General features: G+C 40.4%; 1 protein-coding gene across 7 annotated transcripts in view; it reads left to right on the plus strand.

Moving 5' to 3' along the window:
- GRB10 (growth factor receptor bound protein 10) overlaps nt 1-24,880 on the plus strand; it is a 148,475-nt gene that overhangs the window by 30,793 nt on the left and 92,802 nt on the right. For 5 of the 7 annotated variants that reach the window (XM_038173623.2, XM_072034919.1, XM_072034922.1 and 2 more), the window contains one exon: nt 8,098-8,195. The exons of 1 other annotated variant lie outside the window; for it this stretch is intronic. In XM_038173623.2, coding sequence (XP_038029551.1) covers nt 8,145-8,195 — 51 coding nt within the window. In that variant the 5' untranslated portion in view covers nt 8,098-8,144. Of the gene's footprint in view, nt 1-4,765; nt 4,865-8,097; nt 8,196-24,880 lie in introns of all 7 variants that reach the window. One more of the 7 variants, XM_072034923.1, reaches the window with a different exon arrangement.

Below are 24,880 nucleotides of genomic sequence, written 5' to 3' on the forward strand. Positions count from 1 at the left end.
AAAATGTAGAACCTCTTTAATGTCCTTGTTCTGAAATGATGCTTCTCAAACTCTGTTAAATCCAGGAAGAGTGTTTTGACCCACCTGAGAACTTCGGAGGGCAGGAAAAGCTGAAGGAGGAATGTGGATGGCTTTGATTGATACTTGCCTGCAGCTTTCTGTGTGCAACTCCAGGTTTTTGTTTTTAGGTCTATCTTATGGTCAAACATGCTGCAGCCAGTCCTGTGTTGCAAAAACAACCAAGTTCTATGAGAAGCTTTACTGAGACTGCTATGTAAATCTCATCAAGAAGGAAGCTTCCTTTTAAAAAAGCATCGAGGCAGTGGAAAGCAAGATGTAAATAACAGTGGATCTTGGGTGAAACAGACTTAAAGTGCTTGAGAAACTGATCAGTTGGTCATGTGATAAAAGATTGCTTTTTGTTCTTTTTTCTTTATTTTGCATCAGTCAAAAGGGGAAGAAAAGATCTGGAAGATTCTTCCACAGAATCAAGGAATGTTGTACAGAAATGAGGAAACAGAAGTAGAGAAATGTGCTTTAGATTACTGTTCTGTGAATTTGAGAGTCCCTTTTTCCATACATTTTTGGGTCTAGAAAGATGCCAATTCTGTTTCATACAATCATAGAATATCCTGAGTTGGAAGGGAGCCATGTGGATCATCGAGTATGCATTATATGCATTTCATCTATTCACTTCCCTAGCTTTTGTTGTCAGGAGGCTCCAAAGGTTACAGGAGTGGGAAGCATCCTATCCTCGTCGGTTTGGTAAGGGGAAATTGAGTAAACTGTGTGGAGCATTTCAGCATAATTCTTAGTGATATGTGTGTTGATTTAAACTACGTTTTCCACCAGAATCGGTAGTGGTATGACTTCTTCAACAGAACCTAAGTATGTCTCATGCATGCTGATGCACTTGTTCTTTTTGTATAGCAATTAGGTAATAAAACGTCTTGTCTGTAGTTTAGTTTCTGGGTTGGGGTCCTAGAGACACTGGTTTCCAAATCCCATTTGTGGGCAGGGGAAAGGACTGTTTGCAACAGTGGAAAGTTCAAAGCAGAGAGGCTTAGTGTGTTGGATCCAAAAAAACAGCACTTTGGAAGTGTGCAAGAAAAGAAGACTTTAGTCTTGTGTACCGACTTGAGTCAGTAACCACAAGGGGAAAGTAATTGCCTTCAAGAAGATGCAACTTTATATTTTGTTTGGAGACTTACCCAAATGTTTATCTTCTCTGAGATGCTTGGAAAGCAGTAATTCTCACAGACGTGCAGTAGGAAAGGTTTGCCAGCTCCTAATGGCAGTAAACAAAGAAAATGAAAGTTCATGGGTTGCCTAGGCCAATGTGATAGTTTGCTGCCACTGGAAAGAAGTGATTTTGTTCCTTTCCTTTCCTGCACATGCTCTCCAGCCATTTGCTTTGTGCCAGCTGAGCTGCTTGTCAAATCTAAGTTTAATGCACTTAACAGAAAAATAACCCAGCAAAACAAATGAGTTAATTAACACAACAGAAAAAAATACTTTTTTTTTTTTTCCCCAAGCTGAACTCATTAAGGACCATACATGGTGCAAAATGGGGAGAAGGAGGGAGTGCCAGAAAGTTTCTCAGAGGAAGTGGAGGAAGAAAGCAGAGCAAGGGATGATGAAGAGTGGGATGCCTGTCCTGTTCTTGGCAGCAACAAGCTATTAAATCATCCTAACTGTTGTATAACTTCACTCTGAGTGTTCAGGTTGAATAATAAAAGCCTAAAATAACAGAAGGAAATCATTATTCAGACCATTTCCCAAAATTACAAAATTTTGGATTCCATAGTATGAGGAGTGTGACTGGGCTAAAAAAAAAAAAAGGGGGGGGGGGAAAGACAAAAAAGACAACATGAAGGAGAGAGTCAGTAGTGTACGGGTAATCTTTTTGGTTCTCTGGAAGAGAAGGTAGTGAGAAAGTGTATATGCAAAATTAGAGACCATTAGTCACTGCGTTTTCAGCTGAAGTTGTCCTTGAGCTGCCTTGTTATGCATCCCTTGTCCCAGTCATGCATCTATGGACCTGCCCTACTTCTGCATATGGCTTGCTGATGGGATTGTGTACTGTATAGTTCTTCAGTTTCTGTCTAATTAACATTTCATTTAGACTTGGATGTAGTCTGTTTAGTTGTCAAAGTTCCTGCTTCAAAGCTATAGATTTAACTATTAAGAGGTAGAACAGGATTTTGAGTGATCAAGGGAGATGGTAAAACTGCAGTTTCATAAATATTTCATAACTTCATTACCAGTTTGGTTTTTAAGCTGGAATACTTTCTTCAGGGATAGGGAGAAAAATCCTTGCTTAAATGGGCAAGGTGCAAAGTAACTATTTCTCTCCCAGCACATTTTATCCTTACTGTCAGCAAAGCTGGCCTGACAGGAGGTGAACAGGAATTCACATGCTATGAGTCTTGAGGAGCCTTTTCAGAATTTTAGGCAGCTTCAGGAAACCAAAAAATGCTGAACTGCGTATATTTTATTTAATTTTATTTGGCAAGACTCAGTGGGATGGCATCAGTTCTTCTGTGCTTCTTCTGAAGTATGTATCTGTTTTGGCTTTCAAAAGCCTGAATTGCTCTTGCCAAGATTCTTCACTTTCTGGCAAAATTACAATGGCAAATGGCTTCCTTTACAAGGTGTAATATTTAGACTAACAGCTTTGCAATTAAGAATGGCAAAGAGAATTATATTCCCTTTTTTATAAGACCAGATTTTTTAGTATGGAATCGTGGGAGTGTTTGGACTTAACTGAAGTGCTTTTGATTGATGATTTATATTTTGAACAGTGCTTTTCATTTTAGTGCGCAACACTCGCTTGAAATTTTAACTAGAACAATGCGTTGTTTTCAAAGATATATTCAAAGTATTACTCCAGCTAGGCAGTTGCTCTATGTCGTAGACTTGCAAATGCGTTTTGGGTGCATATGTATAATAAAATGTGTGCGCACATGCCAACTTGTGCAAGAGAAGTGGGAAGAAATTAAGAAATCTGGAAGTATTCTTAACTATTATCTGCTACTAATCTCAGTAGACTATCAGATGTCAACAAATAATGTCACTGAATCCTTTGCAGTTGGAGAGTGATGGCATTCAGGAGTATTTGGGGAGGTATTTTTGGAGTGTCAGGCAAGTGAACTTGTTTGAAGGGAAGTTGCACAAGTATAGGTTTTCAGTGTGGGAAAATCAGAGACAGGGTGCAGGGAAGGACTTTCAGAGCTGGGGAGAAAAGCAAGCATGTGGTAGGAGTAAGTAAAATGGGGAAAAGGAAAGTTGAAGTTCTGAGAAATCTGTTCAGATGCTATTGGGTTGTCCATGGAAACAAACAAAAAAGGTGTGTGTGGGGGGAAAGCCTTTTGTCTCTTTGTCAGGCAATATACTTTGTGGATCTATGATGTATCCAAGTGCCTAGCAGGGCCACACCGTGCTTTACTTGTGCAGGAGGTTACCAATATTAGTTTGAGGTCAGAGACTTCTGGGTGTATTTGTTTGCCAGCCTGCACTAAGGAAACTTGTCCTGCTTGACCATCACCAGAGGGGTTCCTCAATCTTGTAAACTGACACTGTCTGTACCAAAACCACCACTAAAAGAGGGGAAATCACTTGGAGATCCTTATACATGCTGATTGTTAAAGCTATGTTGAAATCTGTTGGCAAACGTTTGTGCTGTGTGGCATGGGCAGCCGGGGAAGATGGTGGCACTTCCCTTCTGGCCTGCAGGGCCATGGCAGGGCTGGCTGCTGGTGAGGAGCTGTGTGGATCACCCTCTTGCTTGGAGAAGCACATCTGGGTGGTGGAGTTTACATGCAGCTGGGGGCACTCTTAGCCTTCACCTTTTTCAACTGCAGAATATTTGCTGGCAGGCCTCAGGCTGCTGTCATCCAAATCCTGTTTCCATTGCAACTGCAGCAATAGGAGTGGTCACGTAAGGCAGAGTAAGAGCACCCGTCCTTACGCCCTGTGTTGGTGTTGGGGCTTGTTAGATGACTCCATCTCATATCTCCAAAGCATAGTTTTGGGTAGATCTGCAGAGAAAACAGAAAGCTTTCCAAAACACCATGAAGCAATGGGGACCCTGGGAACAGGGTGAGGGCAGCCGAGGTCTTGTAGATTGCTCTTTGTGTGGGCCAACAAGGCAGGTGTCTTTTCCCCAGCTCTCAAGAAGTTGAATTATAAGTTGACCCAGACACTTCTGAAGGTGACTTAGAGATGAATATTGTATGAATTCTGCATTAAGGTTTTGTTCTGACTGACTGTAAAACCAAAGCTTTGGTCTCCACTGGAAATGCTGTAGTGTGGGGAGAAGTGAAGTGATGACACAGTGTCTGAGAGACTAAAAGACATATAACCAAGAGAAAGACTTTTAACCTTTATGTTAAACCTGAGGTCTTGCAGAAAGGTTGTCAGTTAGGTGAAAATATAAGGCTGTATTGAAGCTTTTTTTCCCCTCCCTCTTCAACAGTAGTTCAGTTAAGGAAAGCAGAACATTACAGAAGGGATATACTAAAATACCCAGCCTAAATACACAGAAGGAGAATAGTATCCAACAGATTTGTAGATTTGTTAAGCTATCTTTCATAAAAGAAATGAACTTCGAGTTTTCAAGCACTCTGGAGCTTGTCTTGCAACTCTACCAGGTTAAAATCTTTATTTTTTTTAATGCTTCTCCTGTTCCTAACTAATCTGCAAGTGATTTTTTTTTATTGTTGTTATTGTTTAATTTTTTTAATTGTTTTTCTCCTGAATTTAGAGACTTTGACAGATGGCACATGTAGAACCTGGAAAACTTCCTGAATTGGCAGAGTGACCATACCATCTTCTTGCCATCTTCCTATTGCTGTAGCTTTAGGTGCGTAGGCTGTGTATGCTTCCAGAGTGCAATTTGAGATATCATTTCCTTTGCTGAGAATATGCAAGGAGCAAGTGATAAATCAAAAAGCATACCTGGTGACAGGCTTAATTTCTAGTTAATAGATAACTTAATCTACTGGTTAGGTGGGTAATTTGAACGTGAATAGAAACAACTCATTCGGACCAACATTAATCTCCAGGATGCATACTTGCAATGTTTTCCTTGCTAAATGAATATCAATCTTTGTTTAGATTATGTGAGTTGGTTTAACACTTTTGAGAGACTGAGACGTCAAAGCTGTGCCTCACAATAGACTATTCTTTAGAGAACATCATACCAAAAGCGAATCTCCTTATGACCTTTGAAATTTGGTTTATCATGGCTATTCTTTGTTCAGGGACAGTCTGTCCAAGGAAGACCTCTTAAGTCAGTGAAAGCACGTGAACTCACTTGGTTTTGAGTGTGCCCAAACTGTGTTGATGCTGAACGACTGTTCTAGCCAGTGAATGTGCCAAGTTCTGTAACAGTAATTGACTGCATAGCTTATTTTCTATTTACAGGCCTTTGTAGTTTTCTTCTCCCATCTAATGCATCTGAAGGGCAGTAAATTGGCACTTGATTTTTTTTTTTTTTTTAAATTTATTTATGCTGTTTAACTTGTATGGAAGAATATGTAAGAATATACAAGCTAAAAATCATGTAAAGACAATAGGAAAGAAGAAGTTGACTTCTTTATTGTCATTTTTATCAGCTGAACATATGAATTGGTATAGAGTTCTGTCCCTATAAAATATATTGCTCACTGAAGTTGTGGTACAATAGAGCCTTAGATCTTAAAGGTGAGCAAAGGCTTTTTTGTATTATTAAGGCAGGACTATTTGATAAACTGCTTTTAGACAGACAAAAGAGATGTGATCTTAAATCAGCGTTAATGTATGACTGACTAGGAATGATATCATCTAAAGATTATTGCTTTCCTCTGTTTCTGTGGTGTTAACAAGTGAATACTGAAGAATGTAGCAGTGAAGCAAATAGGTCTTGATAAATTATGCAGTCTTGACTTCAACTATTGTTTGAGGTAATTGATGATCTTCCACTGCTGTAATGGGGCTGTAGCATAAACTGCAGCACGCCCTAGAGTAGACAAATTGGTCTGGTATTGTTTAGGAACATATTTAATCTCTCTTGTTGCAAGTAAATCAGTAGCTTTTGCTGAAACACCAAGATAAAGACCAGCATTTCAATATTCAGTCCTAAATAACTTACAGTTAAATTCACAACAGTCCTGCCTTTTCCTATTTTCTAAATACTGAGGTAATCAATAAACTTAAAATTGTTGCAATTCAAGCCTTAAATATTTTCCCATATCTCTTTAGGTAAACTTTCTTTAATCTTTGTGGGTTTACAGACAAATACACTTCTGTATTCTTGTTGCACTGCACCAACTTCAGAACACCTAATCCAGTGGTTTGCCTGATTTCACTGTAGATGCACTTAGAGAAAAGTGTAATCCCCCAAAGTGAAAGGATGTTTTTCATCAGCCAAGATAGAAAGGGTTTTCTTGAATCTCTGCTTGGTTTTCCCAGAACCTACCAGGAGAATGAGTCAAATCTTGCCCTGAAAATGAAATCTTCAATTCCCGTTTAAGAGCTGGCTGCACACTGTAGGTCTGGATTAGGAGCTAGATGGCTGTACAGCACTGTTTGTTTATAGACTTACACGACGAAAGATCCTAGCAAGAATACAAGTTGGGCCTCATACCTACAGTTACATGTTTGAGGTGATTTTTTAATTATTTTTTTTTTCCTGAAATGTGAATCTGGTAAGATTTTAGTCTTAAGCTTAAGTAAATGCTATGGACAAAGTATCTAGAATAAACAACTTGATTTATGCATATTGGATTAAATTGATTTTCAAATTTGCTGTTGCCAAACACTGTTTCCTCTCAAGGCTATGAATTGACCACAGAAAGCTACTGCCTCAGGAAAACCGCAGAGCACAGTAACTTCTTCCTAGAAAGAAGCTCCCAAAAATTTGTCTGCCTTTCTCATAGGCAGGAAGGTACCATATCTCAGCTAAATGTATCCTGGAACTAGACTGAGTAAAACCTTCTAGATGAGGGCATGGTTTCCTTGGGCCAGAAGCTGCAGCTCCTCTTGGAGCTGTTTTCCCAATGTATCTTTTACCTTTGTTTATGACTTCTCTGTCACATAAATCTTCCAGAGAGCTTTGATTTGGTAACAGCTTATGCCTACTGGAGAGCAGTAAACTTAGTCTGTTGTTCTGAATACATACTTGATATTTATAGCAATGAACAAGACAAGAGCTTGCTTGTGGTAGAAATAAAAGTTCTGTATCTGCTTTGCAGTCTTCTCTCTTATCCCTGCCCACCCCATCTGCTAAGATGTGAAGTCACTTGTCTTATACTGCAGGGATGTCTCCAGCTGAATGCAACTGGTTGGGAGAAGTGTTCAGAGTAGCAAATAATGCTTTACATATGTGCTTTTGTTTAGGTTTGTGTCCTTTCTTAACATGCAGTGGCCTTATTTTATTTTAATACCATCAATTTTATTTCTTCTTTTTTTATTTCTTTAGCCATGTGTGCCTTTATGTTACATCTGTGGTAGAATTCAAACTGTATCCAATAGCAGAAATGGTGCATGAGAAACACTTCTCACCTTGCAAAGTTGCTGCTAATAATCACTCACAGGAGGAAATTCAAGACTTGAATGCAGATTTGCATAGAAAACCCCAACTGAGGTACTAGGTGAGAATAAAGCCGTGAGAGAAAAGACAGTCTGGAGAGGGTAAAGGGGAGAATTTGTATAATTAGATGTAGAAGGCTAATGCTGCGTAAGTGGTTATCACCTTAACTACCACATTTCAACATTTTCTTTCTACAGCTGAGAGTGTAGTGTTGGTTGGCAAGGGCCAGTCTTTGGGTGGCTTGGATCTGTGTGATGAGTAGCTTTCTCTGTTGCTTGGATCATAGAAACAGAGGAGGAGCCATCGAGCCTGAGAATAGTTGTCTTGGGCTCTTGAATGAAATATTAAGTTGAATGTGCTTTCTAGGCTACAGACAACAAGCTTGCAGATTTGCTACTCCAAGTTGATGCAGATCCTTGTCACCTCATCTTGCTCTTCTCGGTCTTCCCCCTCCAACTGTTTTCAATAATAAGTTGATGTAATGTTTTCAGTATGGTTTCTGACAGTTTGTTTGTACTTTGCAGGTCCTGTGAAGCAGTAGATGTGATTTGAAGAAAATTTGAAGGAACAAATGGCTTTAGCTGGCTGCCCAGACTCCTTTTTACATCTTCCTTATCGGATAGTAAGTTATGAAACTGCATGTTCATGTCAGCTTGTAGCATCATATCGCTATGTGCCAATGATTGATTGTGCGTTCAGACTTTTCATCAAACTGTCTGGCAATTCTCTGGGTTTTGCTAAGATTTGGTAGCAGAGCCTCTGTTACCATTCTGTATGCAAGACCTGCTGCTGAAAAAAATTGGGTCACTAATACGTAATAATTGGGTCACGGGTTAAGATTTGATACCTCTCCTTGAAGCAGCTGGTTCATACCTGGGAGGAAGCACCTGTGTGCTGATCCCTTCCACACCCAGCCCCCCAAAAAGGCAAGTGACAGTACCAGTGAAATGCCTTGCACCAAAAAGGATCAGTTTGCTGAATGCTATATTTGTAGGAACAAAGGCAGAGATTTTTACACTTGGTTAGATCCTATGTTTGTCTAGTCATTATGCTGTATCTAAGCAGCCAATATGGCATATTACGACGAGTATTTTAAAAAACCTCAACTCAAAGGTGCTAGGCAAATATGCATACAGAAGTTCTCGTGTATTTGTTTGTTTGTGTTTTTTTTTTTTCTAGACAGTTGTGGTTGGCATAATACATGCTTTGTATTTTTTATGGAACTGCATATCTGTTTTTTCAGGCATGACCTGTTTTTTGCCCTTTTTTTCTCTTGTTTTCACACAGTGCTTACTACCCTAAGGATTCAGTTATGATTTCAGGCCCTGCAGATACACAAATGATTAAACAGAGTACCTCATGACATAGAAACCTTTTTCTTTGTCCCAAGAGAAATAATACTACTAATGATTACTACAGTTATGCTGCATATCTGAAAAAAAAAAAAAAACCACACAAAAAAAAACAAAACAAAACTTTTACGAGATACCTATCCGTTTCATGATAGGCCAGCTTACTCTTTTTTTCCTCCAACAGGAAGCTTCAAATTCATTAACTAATTGGTAACTATTAGTTACTAATTATACTAATGTTAATATAGACTGAGTTGTCAGCTGCACGTTCCTCAAGCGTTTTCCTGATAGCGGGAGCAACATAACAGTCCCATTATTACTTTGTGAGTACAAAAGCAGTTATAAAAACAGAACGGAATTCAAGAAATTGGATGTTCTGAGATACTTTTATTGTGTCTGTAATTTTTAAGAGCATACGTGAATAGATGTGCTTGGACTCTATAATCTTGATGCACTATGAAATTATGCTTCCAGTTCGTCTAGAGCATCATCTGAATTATGATGCTAGGCTGAGGGAGAGAAGAGCTACATAAGAGAAATTGGACACTGTAGGCAGTAGTTTTTGAGCTGCAAATTCTTTACTGGATGCCAAATTTTCTCATGAAAATGTCTTCAAGTGCCCCTGTTCAACAGCCAAGAGTTACATCAAAGGGTTGCTGCAGCTTGATATGTGAGCAGAAAGGATGTGAATTTACCTTGCTTTTCCAAAACCTATAGATAATCTGCTTTAGTCTAGGGCAGTCTACAGACTGGAAGACTCAAAGCAACATGGGTTACTTAAGATGGTGGGGAAAGTGACTTCTATTAACTAATATTTTTAGTCATAGCTTACTGTGCATTATAACAATCCTAAGTGCTTGTAACAGGTTTAAAGATGAGCTTTGGAAGCCCATTCACAACTACTGTGCTTTCTGTCAGAAGTTAAGTTCACATTAAAAAAAAAAAAAAAGAAAAAGAAAAAACCCTGAACATCTGTTTTTCCACCCCTACTAAATCTGACTTAGAAGCTTTCATCAGCTTGTCTTTCAAATTTGGCTACAGTACTGGTATTGTGTTGGTAAGGGGCTGAAAGAAGGTTAAACTAAATATGCTCTAGATTAGAGTGTGAAGAAGTATTCTATTTTTTTACAGTACATTTTCTGACTTAATATGAATGGAAGGCTATGCCGAACACTGTTCCAAAGTCCCTAAGGTTGGGATCTTAATGCTGCAACTTCAGTGTTTAGAATAAATTGACACATTTGAGTTTGGGATTACATTCAAAACAGACAGCAAGAGAAATGAGAGCCTAGCTAAGTGAATATGCACTACAGAATATCCTTTAGGATGGCCTGTTGCCAAGCTACCCTTACCCTTCGTATTTCTATTTTGGGGGAGACAGGAAGGGTATACATCCCTGACTTTTGTATTGGGCTCTTCATTTGCAGTGTTTGCTGCTTTTAGAAGCTTTTGGTTGTTGTTTAAGAACAGCTTTTTTTAGTTTTCTTAGGAGTTAGCACATAAACCAGTCACACTGTGTGCATTCTCCTAGAAACAATCTCTAGCTTTGTGGAAAAAATCAATACTACCTTTTAGTGGCTTTCAGGAGCCCTTTCCAAATTCTCTAACTCTTCAATAAAAATCCGGCAGTGAGAATTGGCAGTGTTTGTCTTCTGTTCCTGGAAATTCAGAACATAGTCCCAGAATTTCTCAGAAAAAATGGGATGATTTACTGTGTTTCCGTTCTTTTGCAATCTGTAGTCACAACAGTATTTATGTGCAGTGACTTGAACTCTTAGGGAAGATTTAGTTCTTTAACCCTTTGATGCGTGAATTGTGTAAGTCTCAGTGACATAAAGTGGTATTTTTTCTTGGTTTCTCAAGACAAAATTCTGGGCATGCAGGGGGATGAGGTGTTCTGTTCATCTTCTATTTTCTCCCTTCTGTTTATTTTCTCATAACCAAGATGCTGGAAAAGTCTGTATGTATAGTTAAGCTCAGTAGAGTTTATTTTCAGAGCTGAATTCTTAGTAGAGGAGAGAGTTGTTCAGATCAAACGCATCATCTAGCTTTGCATAAAATGCACTACAAGCACTTGGTCACAACATAAGGAGAAAATGGAAATTGCTTTTTCTCCCACATGTACAGCCTCATGGATTTCAGGATTGATGGTAGTCCTGTTATCCAGATAATACAGCAGAATACCACACATCATACTTGAGAAGCTTTGTCCCCTTCAAGATTGAGGAAATAAATACTTAATAGAATTAATCAATCAGAGTCTAAGTAGTGTAATAAAAGCCTCCTCCTTAATGCTGTTAGATTTTTGGATGTGAAGGAACTGTTTTGCTGTGAATACATCAGAAATGGTCACACTTCTTTGCCTTGAGCTGGGGGAAAAATAAGGTACAAGTTCTCTGGTTTTAGTATGGCAGTTTTGATCCTCGTCTTCCATAAAATCATACACTAAATTAAAAAGCATTTTTTACATGTTTAGGGGTTGTTTGTTTTGATTAGGTGTTTGGAGAGGTTTTCTGTTTTAGCAGAAAAAATTGAAGACGTTTATTATCTGTACTTCAGAGTTACCTTGGTAAATGCCCGAAACCTCATTCCTATGTAACTTCATCTCAGCTCTGCCACTTTGGGATAGAATAGTGTGATACTCAGTGTCAGTGGAGGTCCACGTGCTGTTTTTCATGTTAGTGTGAATAAAATACCTTCAGTCCTTCATCACAAAGCATGAAAAATCAGCTGCAGGATTTGTCCACAAATCATGAAAACCTATGTGGGAAGGGCTGTTAAGACATATGTTTTTGCCCACATAGTCTGCCTGACATGGTTTGGAAAAACCTTCATTCACTTAGTGACAAGTGCCTATCGAGACTATGGAGGTATATTTTTTTTCTTATGATTTTTAAGATTAAAAATAAACATTTGCTTAACTTAATCTCTTTAGGCTTAAATGTATAAGAATCCTGACTGTATAGGATTTGGCCTGGAATTTGTGTTTTTCGTGCCAACAGGGCAATATGGAATGACGAGAGTGAACAAACAGGCTTTCAAAGTCCTTGGGCATAGCTGAGTGAAAAAACACCAGCGGCATTATTGAATTGCGTCATTCTTCTACATATTGTATGAAGAAATGGAGCTGAAATGTTGCTACTGCCAATGCAGAAAGTCATCGGATTTCTGAAATATGGTGTCAGTCAACAGATATTTTGTTGACGATGCTCTTGTTTTTAACAGTTTACATGTTGTATGTGGTGTGTAGGGTTGACGGACTGCAGCAGACGTAAAGTATAAAGCAGTGAGAACATTAGTGAATGTTTTAACAAGACGTGTTGCCTCCAGTATGAAGTTATGAAATCTGTCTCTCCAAGTGCAGATTGCAAATGTCTTTTACAGATAGAGTTGAAGCTACTTAGTAGTTTTTGCAGAAGAGCAACTGGAACTGGCTTTCTGGCCTTGGTCTTTTTTTTTATTTTTTATTTTTTGTGTGTGTGTGGAAAGATCTGTTAAAAGAATTGTCCCAAAAGCAGTTGTTTTCACTGACAAGGAAGTTCAAGTAGTCTGGTACATACCATTTAAAGATGCCACTTGCCCACGTAATCACATGTGATCGGGAGACTGTATATGAAGCAAAAGAAATAAATTTGTATCTCTTACAAGGCTTTTATACAACTGATTAGTTTTCTTTCTTAAATACCCGTCAATTATTTTGTTTTACAATTTCAATTTAAAAATCTGTACTTAGCTGTTTGTAATTCTACTTTTGTATTCTAATTTACACAGAAGCTGCTTAGCCAAATGTGGAGACTTTTTTGAAGACTAATATGATCAAGGAATTTAATCTGGCTATATACATATTTCTTCGTGATTCTTAACACACCAAAAAAGATTCAAATCATTCTAATGGTCCAGCTTCTAATGGTCATTCACTATTTACATTACTACTAACAGCAGTGAGGAAACAATCTAGGTATTGCAAGTCAAGTGAAGAAATTACAAGTAAAGAAGCTTAGTTTTGCCTCTTCTTGTTAGTGCTTTATGCTTGTATGCTAGACTAATCTATCTTTTTAATCTTGTTATTATCATTTTATATGAGAAGCCTCTTAGATTTGTCTCTTAAATTTAGCTCTACTGTTTATATATGTTTAAATCTCCAGAATTTACTGCTTTTCTCAGGAGTCTCTTGGTCAGACTCGTGCTGAAGTAAGGCAGGTTTGATGCACATTCACAACTGACGACAGAGTTGACAAATGTGCCTGCTTTATGCCATTCTGTTTTTTTTTTTTTTTTCATTCAAATGCGTTCAATTCACGTGTTTTCTTTATTTTTAGTAAGTCTTATAACTACGTTCAAAAATTGATTAAGTGACTTACAGGGAAACCTAATGGAATTTATTCAGGCTCTTCGCAAGACTACTTGGCAAGAAAATTTCCCAGCACTTGAATGACAAGAAAATCATCAGTTGTTGTCAGCATGGATTCACCAAGGGGAAGTCACGCTTAACCAACATGATAAATTTAAATGATAAAATGACTGGGCTGGTAGTTGAGGGGAGAGCAGTGAATATTGTTTACCAAGACTCTAATAAAGCTTTCAACACTCTGTCCTGGAAGATAGTCATGTTGAATTTGTTGATGCATGAGCTGGGTAAGCACACAATGAGGTGGAATGAATGAAAACTGTCTGCAAGGTTGGTTACAGAGGGGTGGTGAAGCCTAGTTGGAGGACCGAGGCAAGCAGAGTACCCTGGGGGTCAATACTAGGTCAAATCCTGTTCAGTGTCTTCATTAGTGATCTGGTCTGTGGGGCAAAGCATATCCAAAGCACGTTTCCTCACACAAGACTTGAGGAGTGGCTGACTCACCAGAGGGTCATGCTGCCATCCAGAGGGACCTGGGCAGGCTGGAGAACCGGGCTGACAAGAACCTCATGAAGTTCAACAAGGAGAAGGGCAAAGCCCTGCACCTGGGGAGGAACAACCCCAAGTACCAGGACTTGCTGGGGGCCACCCAGCTGGAAAGCAGACCTGCAGAAAAAGGCCTGGGGTCCTGGTGGGTACCAAGTTGAACATGATCCAGCAGCGTGCCCTTGCTGCTAAGCAGTCTAACACTATCCTGACCTGCATTAGGCGAAGTACTGCCAGCAGGTTGAAGGAGGTGATCCCTTGCTTCTGCTGAGGCCACACCTGGAGTGCTATGTCCAGTTCTGGCCCCCCAGTATGAGAAAGACATGGACATACTGGAGAGAGTCCAAGGAAGGACAATGCAAATGATGAAGAGACATCTTTTATGAAGAAAGGCTGAGAGAGCTGGGACTGGTCAACCTGGAGAAGGCTCGGGGTGGACACCTTGTCAATGGATATAAATACCCAGAGGGCGACTGCAGTGAAGACAGAGCTGGGCACTTTCTGTGGTGCCCAGAGCCAGTTCAAGAGGCAGTGGATACATGGTAATGCGGGAGGCTCCCATCTGAATATCAGGAAGCAATTCTGTACAGTGTGGGCAACTGAACACTGACAGAAGTTGCCCAAAGAGGTTGTGGACTGACCCACCTTGGTGCTATTCAAAAGCCTCTTGGACATGGTCCTGGGCTAGCTGCTGCAGGCGTCCCTCCTTGAGCAGGAGTTTGGAATATGATGAACTCCAGATGTAAAAATCTTACTGATGTGAAATCAGTAGCAGCGAATCTCTTCAAGTTCTGACTTGTGTGCAACTTTTAAGATGCCACTTCTGGATTCTATAAATAACATGTTGGTAAAAACAAAAACAAAACAAAACAAAAAAAATTTCTGGTGTTTTCTCACAAAACTTCATGAGATAACTCTGAAATAATGTTAGCCATGAGTTTAGCTGTCTTGCACCAAACTAAATCCTGTACATTTGTCTCCTATGAATGGTATTTTTTTTCCCAAAAAAGGTAAATATTTAACAAGCTGTTTACCAGCTAGTTATTTTGGATAGCTACAAGTGTTTTCATGTTAGTAACAACTCTCATCATGCAAGAAAGTAATTGATGTACTAATCCTAAAATGGCGTCATAAATCTGTGTAAATGTAGGGGAACGGAAGTATTTAAAGTTGGCCTTGCTGAAGTCAACTGGAATTGCTTTAGTGATTGTTGGGGAGGGTTGTTTTTAATGAAGCTTCCTTCTACAGATGTTCTGTACTCCACTTATGAGGAAATAATAACTGCTGGAGATTTTTTTATTATTATTTTTTGAAGAGGAATATCAAATTGCTGTGCATTTGGAGCTGTCACTTTTCAAGAAAATGCTGTGGCTCAGATAATTCTTTGTGTTGCTGTCCATGCCAATTGGCTCTGACAGGCTTTTTTTGTCCTTGGTAAAGAACAGATATAATGTTGTGTTATGCTTAAGTATTTCTAAGAAATATATCTAGATACAGACCTCACTGAAAGTTTTACTCAATAGATTTTTCTTGCCTTACACATTCTAAAGGGAGACTGTGTGATCAAAGGAAGGATATTATTTCATAAGTACTTATGCCATTATTTTTCCAAGCTAAAAAAAAAAAATAAACAAAAACAAAACACAAATTAAAACACACCACCAACAAGCAAACAAACCCCTAGTCCTGCATGAAGTTGTTTGTGAGAGCAACTGCAAGAGCAGAATTTTTCTATTTCTAGAACAAAACTGTGAGTGAAGTTTCCAAATGTTATTGTTGATGTGATGCCTTATGGCAGAGATCACTTTGATTCCGTACTTGCAGACCATCTAGCTGTAGTGCTGCAGCTGAGTCCTGAACTTAAGCTGCTGATTCAAACACGAAGGGGTAGCCTAAACTCACCCTGGCTTTGGTAGTGGATGTGCCACTTTGTAAAGTTAGGGGTTAAGTTATCGTGTCTAATGAAGCACTAGGTGTGACTGAAGAGGATCTTAACCTGCTTGCCTTGGATCCTTTCTGATATTTTTTTCCAGGTTCTAGTATAATGCAGTGTGAAATACTCTTTTTCAAGTTATTTCCATGCCTGCAAAACTCTGCCATTTAGCAGGTGTCTTCTGCTTCTAGCATTGCAGGTGTGTTCCTGTCATGCAATGGGGCTAGGATCTTACTCATGTTCTTGAAGAATTGGCTTTGCTATTTCAGGATGGAATTTTACCAAATTGATCAGCTTTCAGGAGTCTTTCATGTAGAAGAGGCCCAAGTATTGGTATTATTGGCCTTTCATGCTAGATAGTATTGATATTTTAATCTGAGGCCTTACAATACAATGTTCTCTTTCTTTTCCCGAAAGAACACAAGTGTCCAGCAAAGCTCTCAGGCGCTATTTTAAGATAGCTTTGGCTTGTGTACTACTGGTAAGACCAGCGTGCATGCTTGAAATTCTAGCCTCTATAATGAAAAGACAAGCCCTCGGAAACAGCCCGTGGTTTTGGAGCATGCTTGTCCTTTGCAAACTGAATGTTAAACAATGACTTAAGACTCTACTACACACTGGCTGTAGCTCTTGATGTCTTACACGTTGGCTCAATTTTTTGACATAATTTTGGCAAGTAGGGGGAACCTGGCAATCCTTCATGCTAGAGGCCTAAGCTCTAATAAAGCGCTTTAGTTATTAGCACAAGTAAATAGTTGTCCATTTGTGCTTCATTAATGCATGTTAGTCATACGGTAAATACTGTCATGCTGGCAAGTTCCCCAGAATACTGAATACTTCTGCACAGTTCAGGAGGGGGTTTCTGACAAAGTGGTGTTGGCACCTTTCTTGAAGAAGTTTTTGAACCTATTAGTGCAGGAGAGTGACAGACTATTATTTCAGCTCATGGGGGCTTTTGTAAAACTGATACTTCGGTGGAGGCAAAGAGGTGGTTTTGATTAATTTTAGTCTTCAGCTATAACTTAGGCAGATTGCTTTGGGGAGTACAAATGAGATGCCTACTTTTCTAATGAAAATAAAAATTCTGCCATAAAATTGTCCAGTATTGTGAAATTTAAGCTGCATATTTGCAGAACCTAGCACGTAACAGTATGAGGAAATCAAAAGGTAGCACAATGTGAGGTTTGTCTCTGCAGTCATCAGGATTCTCCTCTGATCACAGTGACTTTGTTTTTTTTTGAAGATGAGAAAGCAGCCTCACTGTGGTAATGGCCCGCTCACTTAGCACCTTCCAGTGCAGCCCATCTGGTCAGATGGACATGGTCCAGTCAGCTTGTGCAATCCTTACCTTCGTCTTCCTTTGGTATGAGTAATTCCTTGGTCCCCCAGATGTTGACACTGTGCTCAGAGACCTGGGAGGCAAATGAGGCAAAGAAAGCATTGATCTTCTGTGTCCTCAGCTGCTGTGTCCCATACACAAGTGAGCACTAACTGGGCTCATCTTAGCCATTCTTTTGCTCTTGCTTAGCTTTGGAAGCATTTCTTGTTGTTGTTACTGGCATCCTTTCCTAGCTTCAGCTCTTCTGCTTGGGCAGCCTCTCCATATTGCTTCTGCATGACCTCTTTCAGCTTAGACCATCTTAGCACTTCAGCATTTGAGCTGAGGCAGGAGTTCCCTGTCCGTTCACCTTGGCTTTCTGCCATTCCCCTGTGACTTTCTGCATGCCATTCTTGTGCTTTGAGGAGGCTGTTCTTGGAGATCAGCTTGTTCTCCTGGGCCCCGTGGACCTTCAGGGCAGTCTCCCATGGGAACCTGGCAAAGCACATCCTTGAGCAAGCCAAAAACTGCTTTCCTGCAGTCCAGGACTGAAATTCTGCTAGTAGTCTTGCTCCCTTTGCTTACTCATGTTGCCTTCATCTCAGGACAGTATCAGGCTGCCATCAGCCTCTACCTTCCCCAACCGGTTCTTCTTTGTCCACGAGTCAGCTTTGCTAGCTTGTTGGTAAAGCTGAGCGCTGCTGGGGTTGCCTTACTGATCGCTTGTGTTGTGGAGTTATTTCCAGCCCGCTCCAGAAATCTTTGCAGCCCGCAGTGCTCGCTGCACCTGGAACTGCACTGTTTGCTGTGAGTGGGTCAGAAATGGGATTTAGTTGGCCTGGCTCCAGTTCCTCCTTATCTCGTGCACCTGGCTGTACAAATGGATTTGTTTTGGCCTAGGCAAGCAGGTACTCTGAGCTTGCATCCTCTCCAAGATGACGGGTGCTTCTTGGAAACAAGCACTGAGGTGTGAAACAAGGGATGTGCCCCTATGGCAGAAGCAAAAGAGAACCTAAGGGCAATAACCAGTGGCCTAGGTGTCTCCTGGCCCACCTCTGCCCTTTGCAGCCTCCCAGCCAAGTGTCTGGTACTCCATCTCCTGTCGTGGCATGTGCCTGCCTTCTCTGGCACAAACCCTCTTGTCTAAAGGTTTACATTCAAGCAGGCTCTCTCCCACATTGCCTCCTCTGAGGACCTACTGTCAGTCACATCTCCCCAGAATCAGCCTCAGGGTGGTGTAGGGAAGCTCTCCCCTGCTAAGTGGTATGTGAGCTTCCACCCTCAAGGTTTGGAAATTTAAGATAAATAAAAACAAAATAAAAAATTAAAATTCATTGCAGGCTTGGGATTTTTCAAGTCAAATGCTAACTTAAATATTTAAGGTAGTCACTTTGTACTTTTTTGTAGCTTGAGGCATTTGCAGAGCCTGTTCTCTATGGTGGATGTGAATTAAGGCTTCATAGTGCCCATTTCTCTATTTCAAACCATATGGAAGTGCAGGGCAGCGTGTCCTAAGTTTGATGGGAAGAACACTTTCCTACATACATGGTGATGAAACTTCTGCGTGAAATATTTCCTCTGGCATGAGCAAATTGTCAACCAAGAGGGCTAAGCATGATCTGAAAAAGGCATCTTTTGTGATCTTCTTGTTTTTTTTTCGTTTGTTTGTTTGTTTGTTTGTTTTTTTCTTCCCGGAGTCCTATATATCCTCAAAATTGTGATAAACTGCTGGCTGTTGAACATGAATTGGCTGGATGGTTTAGTCACAAACCATAACTGCTATGCTGGAAGAGAGCAGATTGGAAAAATAGTTTTCTGACAGCATATCTTTTAGAGGATGGCTTGCCTTGCAGATTAAAATAAACCTGAACCCACAAGACCAGAAACATTTCATCAGCTGCCCCACTAGCAATATTTTGAAACAGGAATATTGACACAATAACATGCAGTTGGGATGCAAAATTACACACATACTGTCAGTATTGTGATGAGCTAGTAAACTCCCAAATTTGCCACAATTATTTTTTTTTTTTTTTAGCTAGATGTAATGACCTTCAGTACAAATATATCCAGAGGTGACTTCTTTCATTTGCAGCTTGCTTCTGAAGCCAAGTTCAAAGTTTTTCTCTTTTCTTCCTCATCCTACAATTTCTTTCTCCCCTTTTTTTATTTAAATCTCTGATTTGCCTTTAATCTCAGCAGGGATCTTTTCCACTACTTTTATTCCACAGATCTGCATTTTTTGATTGGAAAGAATAGCTGAAAAGTAGAGGAAGCAATATAATAAATAGTGACTACTGCAGTAGTTTCTACCCTGAATGCTGGAGCTGATCACCACTCTCAGCTAAAGCATGGTAGCTACATATGTGCAAGCTCCTACCCCTTGAACTGCGAAGTAGTTTCCCCACCATCGTAAGCAGTGGTTTCAGGGAAGAAGAAAGGAGATAAAAGGTCTTTTATAGCCACTTTAGCACTGATTCAACAGCAGCTCATCTGATCACACCCCACCTTTCGTGGAAAGCACGCTATAAAGCCATTTGACAGAAGCGTTTGTGTGGTTAGTAGCAGTAACATTGCAGCATTGCTGAAAGTGGTGCAATCAAATAGTGCTGTGCGTACACACATGCTAGTTTTATGACTTTGGGACTTCTTAAAAATTTCTTTCAGTGTCAAAATTCATGCCCAGTTGGAGACCCTGTGCTTGTCTTGTGACTGCATTGTTTTGGTTGGTTTGCTAGATTTGTAGTTTCTTGCACACCATTCCTTCCTCCTGTATCACACGGGTAGTTATGAGACCCCTTTGGTCTGTGCAGGCCTGGTACTCAGAGGATTTATGCACAATGAAGACAGCTGTTGTTAACCACGTCGAATATTGCAGTGTATGTTCAGAAGTGCTGTAGAGGTAACTGTTGGATGCATTCTGTAGGCCTCGGCAAAAACCAGAGAGAAGCTGTACAAAATAAGAAGTCACTTGATGTTTATGGTGTGAACAGCTAGTTATAAAACAAAACAAAACCTTCCAAGTGTGAGGAGCTGGTTGACAGTCTCGCTGTTAGCAAGCAATTGTTGCTATGTTTTGTTTTCCCAAGAGCTGGTTTGTGCAAAAACTGAAGATTAACACTTTGTTTTGGATGTTCCTGAGACAGTCTGCACCTTCACGTGTAGTTGGTTACTACTTAAATGCAAATTGCTGACCTTTTGAGAATTTTCTTCCTTTAGAGAGTAAGTCACTGGAGGTTTTCTTATAAAGCCATCTTCTCAATGCAGGGTAACTGGTAGAGCTGTCTGCACATAGCTCTCTTTCCTTAAGAAGGGGAAAACACGGCAGCCACTGCGTTGAGATGCATGTATGTGTATGAATTGACTGTTTGTATGTAGGTGACACTGCAGGATAGTTTGTTTTAGAAATATTGTCCAACCATTGCTAATGCTTGGGAGCAGTGAATTTATGATGTCTAACAAAGCATCACTCGCTGTAGAAGATTCTTTGGGAAAATTGTTTCGATCGGTAGTGTGAAAGATACTGTAATTTCACTTTCTTAAAACTCTGAAGGTGAAGTGAGATTCAAAGATAATGAAGAAATGCAGCAGTGTATGCACGTTGCTTTGTAAGTTACGAAATACCTTTTTCTGAAGGCTTGCAAAGTGACCTATTACTGCAATATAAGCACTACAAAAGAACTATGCTATTTTTTTTGAAGTACCCGTGTAGTGTAGATTATTTCTTACAGTCTGTAATTTTATTTGCATAAATTACATTACTGAACTGCTCTCAGAGTGTGGAACCCTGCCATCTGGTTAGCAGGAGAGTGCAATGGTCTGTCCCAACATGAGATCTGATGCTGGATAGTTAATCATGAAAAGACATGGTTGTTGTGGTTTAGGGATGTCTGTGGATTTTATTTTTTTAATAGGTTATGGGGCTATCAACTGATCTGATACATACACGTACCTGTATGTATCTCTACCCCCTTACTGAGGTTCTTAAATACCTTCTTTTTATAAGACTTACCGAGATGCGTAGTTAGTTCTGCATCTAATTGAAGGCAAGCCACCTGAACTCTAAACATCCTTGTCAGAAGCGGGCAGTTAGCTCAGGGGTGGATCGCACCCTGTAGCAGATAAACGGTTCTTTATCTGTGCAAAAAGGTCAATATCATTGGGATCAGATGTGCAATTGGATGGGCCAGCCATTTCTAGGCCTAGTTAATTACTTATCTAGTGCCAAGGATCACTCTTCAGGGAAAGAAGGGAGGGATATGAAACACACCCTAAATTGCAGCAATTGAGCAAATTGGTTGGAAAGGAGGGAAATAAAGGCCATGCCAGTGGTAGCTGAAGGAAGTAAGAATAGCAGAGTAGTCTTGTATGTCAAGTTCTTCAGTGTGGCATTGATGGAAATTCATCAAGTTTGAAAATTGAAGAACCAAAGGATAATTTCATTAGCACTCTAAGCGTTACTCTGTTAGCTGGTGTCTGGTGAGCTTAAATGGTCTCTGTGAGCCTGGTGGCACTTCCCTCCGTGGGAGGTTTATTGTTTTATCAGCTCTGTCAAGGGCTGTGGAGAATTGTCTTCACCTATTGTCTTCACCTACCCTAAGGGCCCTTTCAAACCTTCAGTTGACACCTGAGCCATCAGAAAGACAAAAAGGAGCAGTACTATTGCCTTTAAGAAAACAGACCCAAATTCAGATAGCATAAATTCCTTTGTTTTGTGCTTTGTGCTGCTGCCATTCCTTTGTCCGAGTTTCAGTGCTCTTGGGTTTTCAGGGATGCATAGCTATGAGGGAGCATGCACTTAAACATGATTTAGGTTATCTGGCTGTAGCTGCTGCTTCCCAGAGTGTAAAGATTTAAATGCCCGTCCTTAAAGAGCCTGTGCTTATATGAAAACAGTGATTCCTACGACCTAAGTAGAATCTTCCCTTCCTTTTTCTCCTCCCTCCTCCCCTCCCCTGGCCCGAGACACAGAAATGCGTTTCCCTGCCGCCAAATCTCAGGGTCCACCAGGTCATCTTTTCAAGCGTCGAGCCTCCCAAGGTTAATGCAGGGCATCGTCAGCCGGAGCTGGGACAGACTGTCCGAGGCTGTTCGCAGAACATTTCCCTTCCACTTTGTGCGAGGGTGCTTTCCAAACCTGGCTCCCACAGGCAGTATTCTTAGAAGCAGCTGGCTAGCAGCGCTGCTAATCAGAGCTCTGGTGGACTTGATGCCAAGTGGAACAGGCAAGCTACCTTGTGTCTCACAGGTCTGATGAGCATGGGGAGGGCAGCAGGTTGAAAGTGGTCAAATACCACACGCCTTCTTTCTGCGTCCTACAAATTACTCTAAAAGAATACTTGAAGGTTTTTTTTTTCTCCTTAAAGTTTTCAAAATTATTATTATTTTTTTTAAGAGACTTTCTCAGAGTGGACAGGTATGTTAGCAGGTGTGTGACAAGCTGAAAGTTTCCGTAGCACCTGGGCACAGCTATTCCCATCTTTTCATCTTTCTGATGAGGAAAATGATGACCATGTGCTGAAAAGTACTGACCACTTTTGATGCACTTCAGAAATTTGGGCAAAGCATAGGAAGCTAGCCTGTTCAAGAACCCTTCCTAGGGGGAAAGGTTTACAGGCAGCAACATGTGTAACACACTTCTGTCTTAAATAGCAGCAGTTCAGTAGTGGAGTGATGCTGAACTCACTGAAATGCCTCTTTAAAAACAAGAGGAATATGACATCTTACTGTAGTTGATTTTATATTTTGAGTAACAAAACTCCACTGATGTAATTTCTATGGGTAAACACAATTCTCTTATACCAAATAGCTCTTTCAGGAATTGTTGGTGGGGTCAATATTGACAAAGAGCTTGGAACATGCAGTAAAATAGAGTTTCAGTAGCTTTGTCAGTGGCAGTCCCTTGCCAGTAAGAGTGGCTTGCTTTGGAGGCCAGACTAACTTGCAGATAAGTACAAGCTAAAGATTCATTATCAGGACCTACAGACACTGATAGAAAAAACATATTTTCCATATAAGCATGTAATTTTCCACTGTGAAGATCTCAAACCATTGCCATTTCCTAATATAAACTTCATTTATTCGGTGGTGGAAATGGAAAGGAACTGAGTGTATATTAAAAAAAGAAGCAAAAAGACAACAGAAGGTAAATGCTTCATTTTTGTGAGCGCTTTTCTAGCTACAGACAGCTCTAAGAAGTGATTGCTTTCACTGACAATCTTGCGCATTTCTTTCATTTCTATATTTCAAGACTTTATTTTAGCTGTAAACTATGTAAACTGTCTCTAACAGCCAGAGTGGTTTTAGACTCATTAAAAATAGAACAAAGCTTTTAGCATTTCCAAGCCTGTCAGTTGGATTCACTTCTTGCTAGCTGATTAAAAGACAGCAACCATGATGCACTGTATTTCTTTTACCATAATAAATGACACCCTGGTCCAAAGAGTGCTCACTGGAATATGCTATCCATTTTCTCTGTGCAGAGAACCGGGAGACAGCTAAATTATTGCAGAAGCGGTTAGTTTGTACTAAAAGAGAACTGTTCTAATGAGAGAAACTTAATTTGATGCAGCTTTGCCAAATTATAGGTGCAATGCTGTTGCAAACCCTGGATAACACCAGTTTTGCCAAGACCAGCCTGTAGAAGCAGAGCCTGCAAAGCCTAGCACGTATGCATGCTGCACAAGTGCCTTGCTGAAGCTGTCAGCAGTGTGTCAGTAGTGTGCTAACTCCAGCCTTACTGGAGAAAAGTCTTTTATGAATAAACTGCGACTGCCAAATGCTGTTGGGAGGTTGCTAATCGTGGTCCAGCTTGTGCCACAGCAGATTCTTTTTTTCTGGGGGGCTAAAGAGCCAATTTTCCTGAAAAACAGTATCTTTTGGCGTGAAACAATACTGCTCTGGTAGCAGTTGCAGTGCAGGTAATGGTAAGACTCGTAACTGGTGCTACTCCTTAAAATAAATCTGAAACACCTTCAGAAAATAACTTTCTGGCTCAGCTCTACCAGTATGTTGTATAACTGTATCAGCTCGTGTATTAAAGAAAGCTTTTTTATTTTCTTATCGTAGAAGAAACGCTTCACTGATGTGGGGCATGCACACTATGGGTTTAGGTGCTGACAGGCTCCAAAGCCCCAGGTTTTGCTGACTTGAAGGACTTTCTGGGCAGTGGGTTATTAAAACCCAGAAGGGGGTCGGGAGAGAAGTTCTTCCAAGGACAGATTGGCAAGCCTTCCTGCCTTCCCGTGTATCATGGGATGTAATATAATTCCTCTGATCACAACTTCATTTAACAAATTCCCTGCCGCTGCAGAGACACAGACCATGGACGCAGGTCTGTCTGTCTCTCGTTTTCTTTCTTTCCTGTCTAGTTCCTGGTGTGCGGCGTTTCTCGTAGCTTTTGCACTTGTGTACGACAAGCTGTGAAGTCTGGTGAGGCTGCACGAACGCGCGAGCAGCAGTAGCTCTGTGCACGCTGTCAGCTTCTTGCATGCTTTCCGTGATTTGCAGCGGCTACGCGCGGAGGTGCCACGGTGTGTCAGGTGGAGCCCAGCAAGGAACGTGCCGCTAGCTTTGCTACTGGGATCATCCAAAACCAGGCTTCTGCGTTGCTCGTCCTCTAGGGTTATCGCTGTCAGTCTGCAGAGAGGTTTTGTAAAGTCAGGAGAATGCCAGCAGTTAGTGGTTTTGCTACTTCAGGAGAGAGCCTGACTTCTGACAGAGCTAAGTGGCTTTATTTTAAGCCCTTGTTTGTACAAGCTCTCTTAGCAATGGGAATGTTAAAATTTTAGGTTCACAGTTACTCTGTTGG

Source organism: Anas platyrhynchos, chromosome 2, assembly GCF_047663525.1.
Source record: "Anas platyrhynchos isolate ZD024472 breed Pekin duck chromosome 2, IASCAAS_PekinDuck_T2T, whole genome shotgun sequence".
In the NCBI taxonomy this organism is placed as follows: domain Eukaryota; kingdom Metazoa; phylum Chordata; class Aves; order Anseriformes; family Anatidae; genus Anas; species Anas platyrhynchos.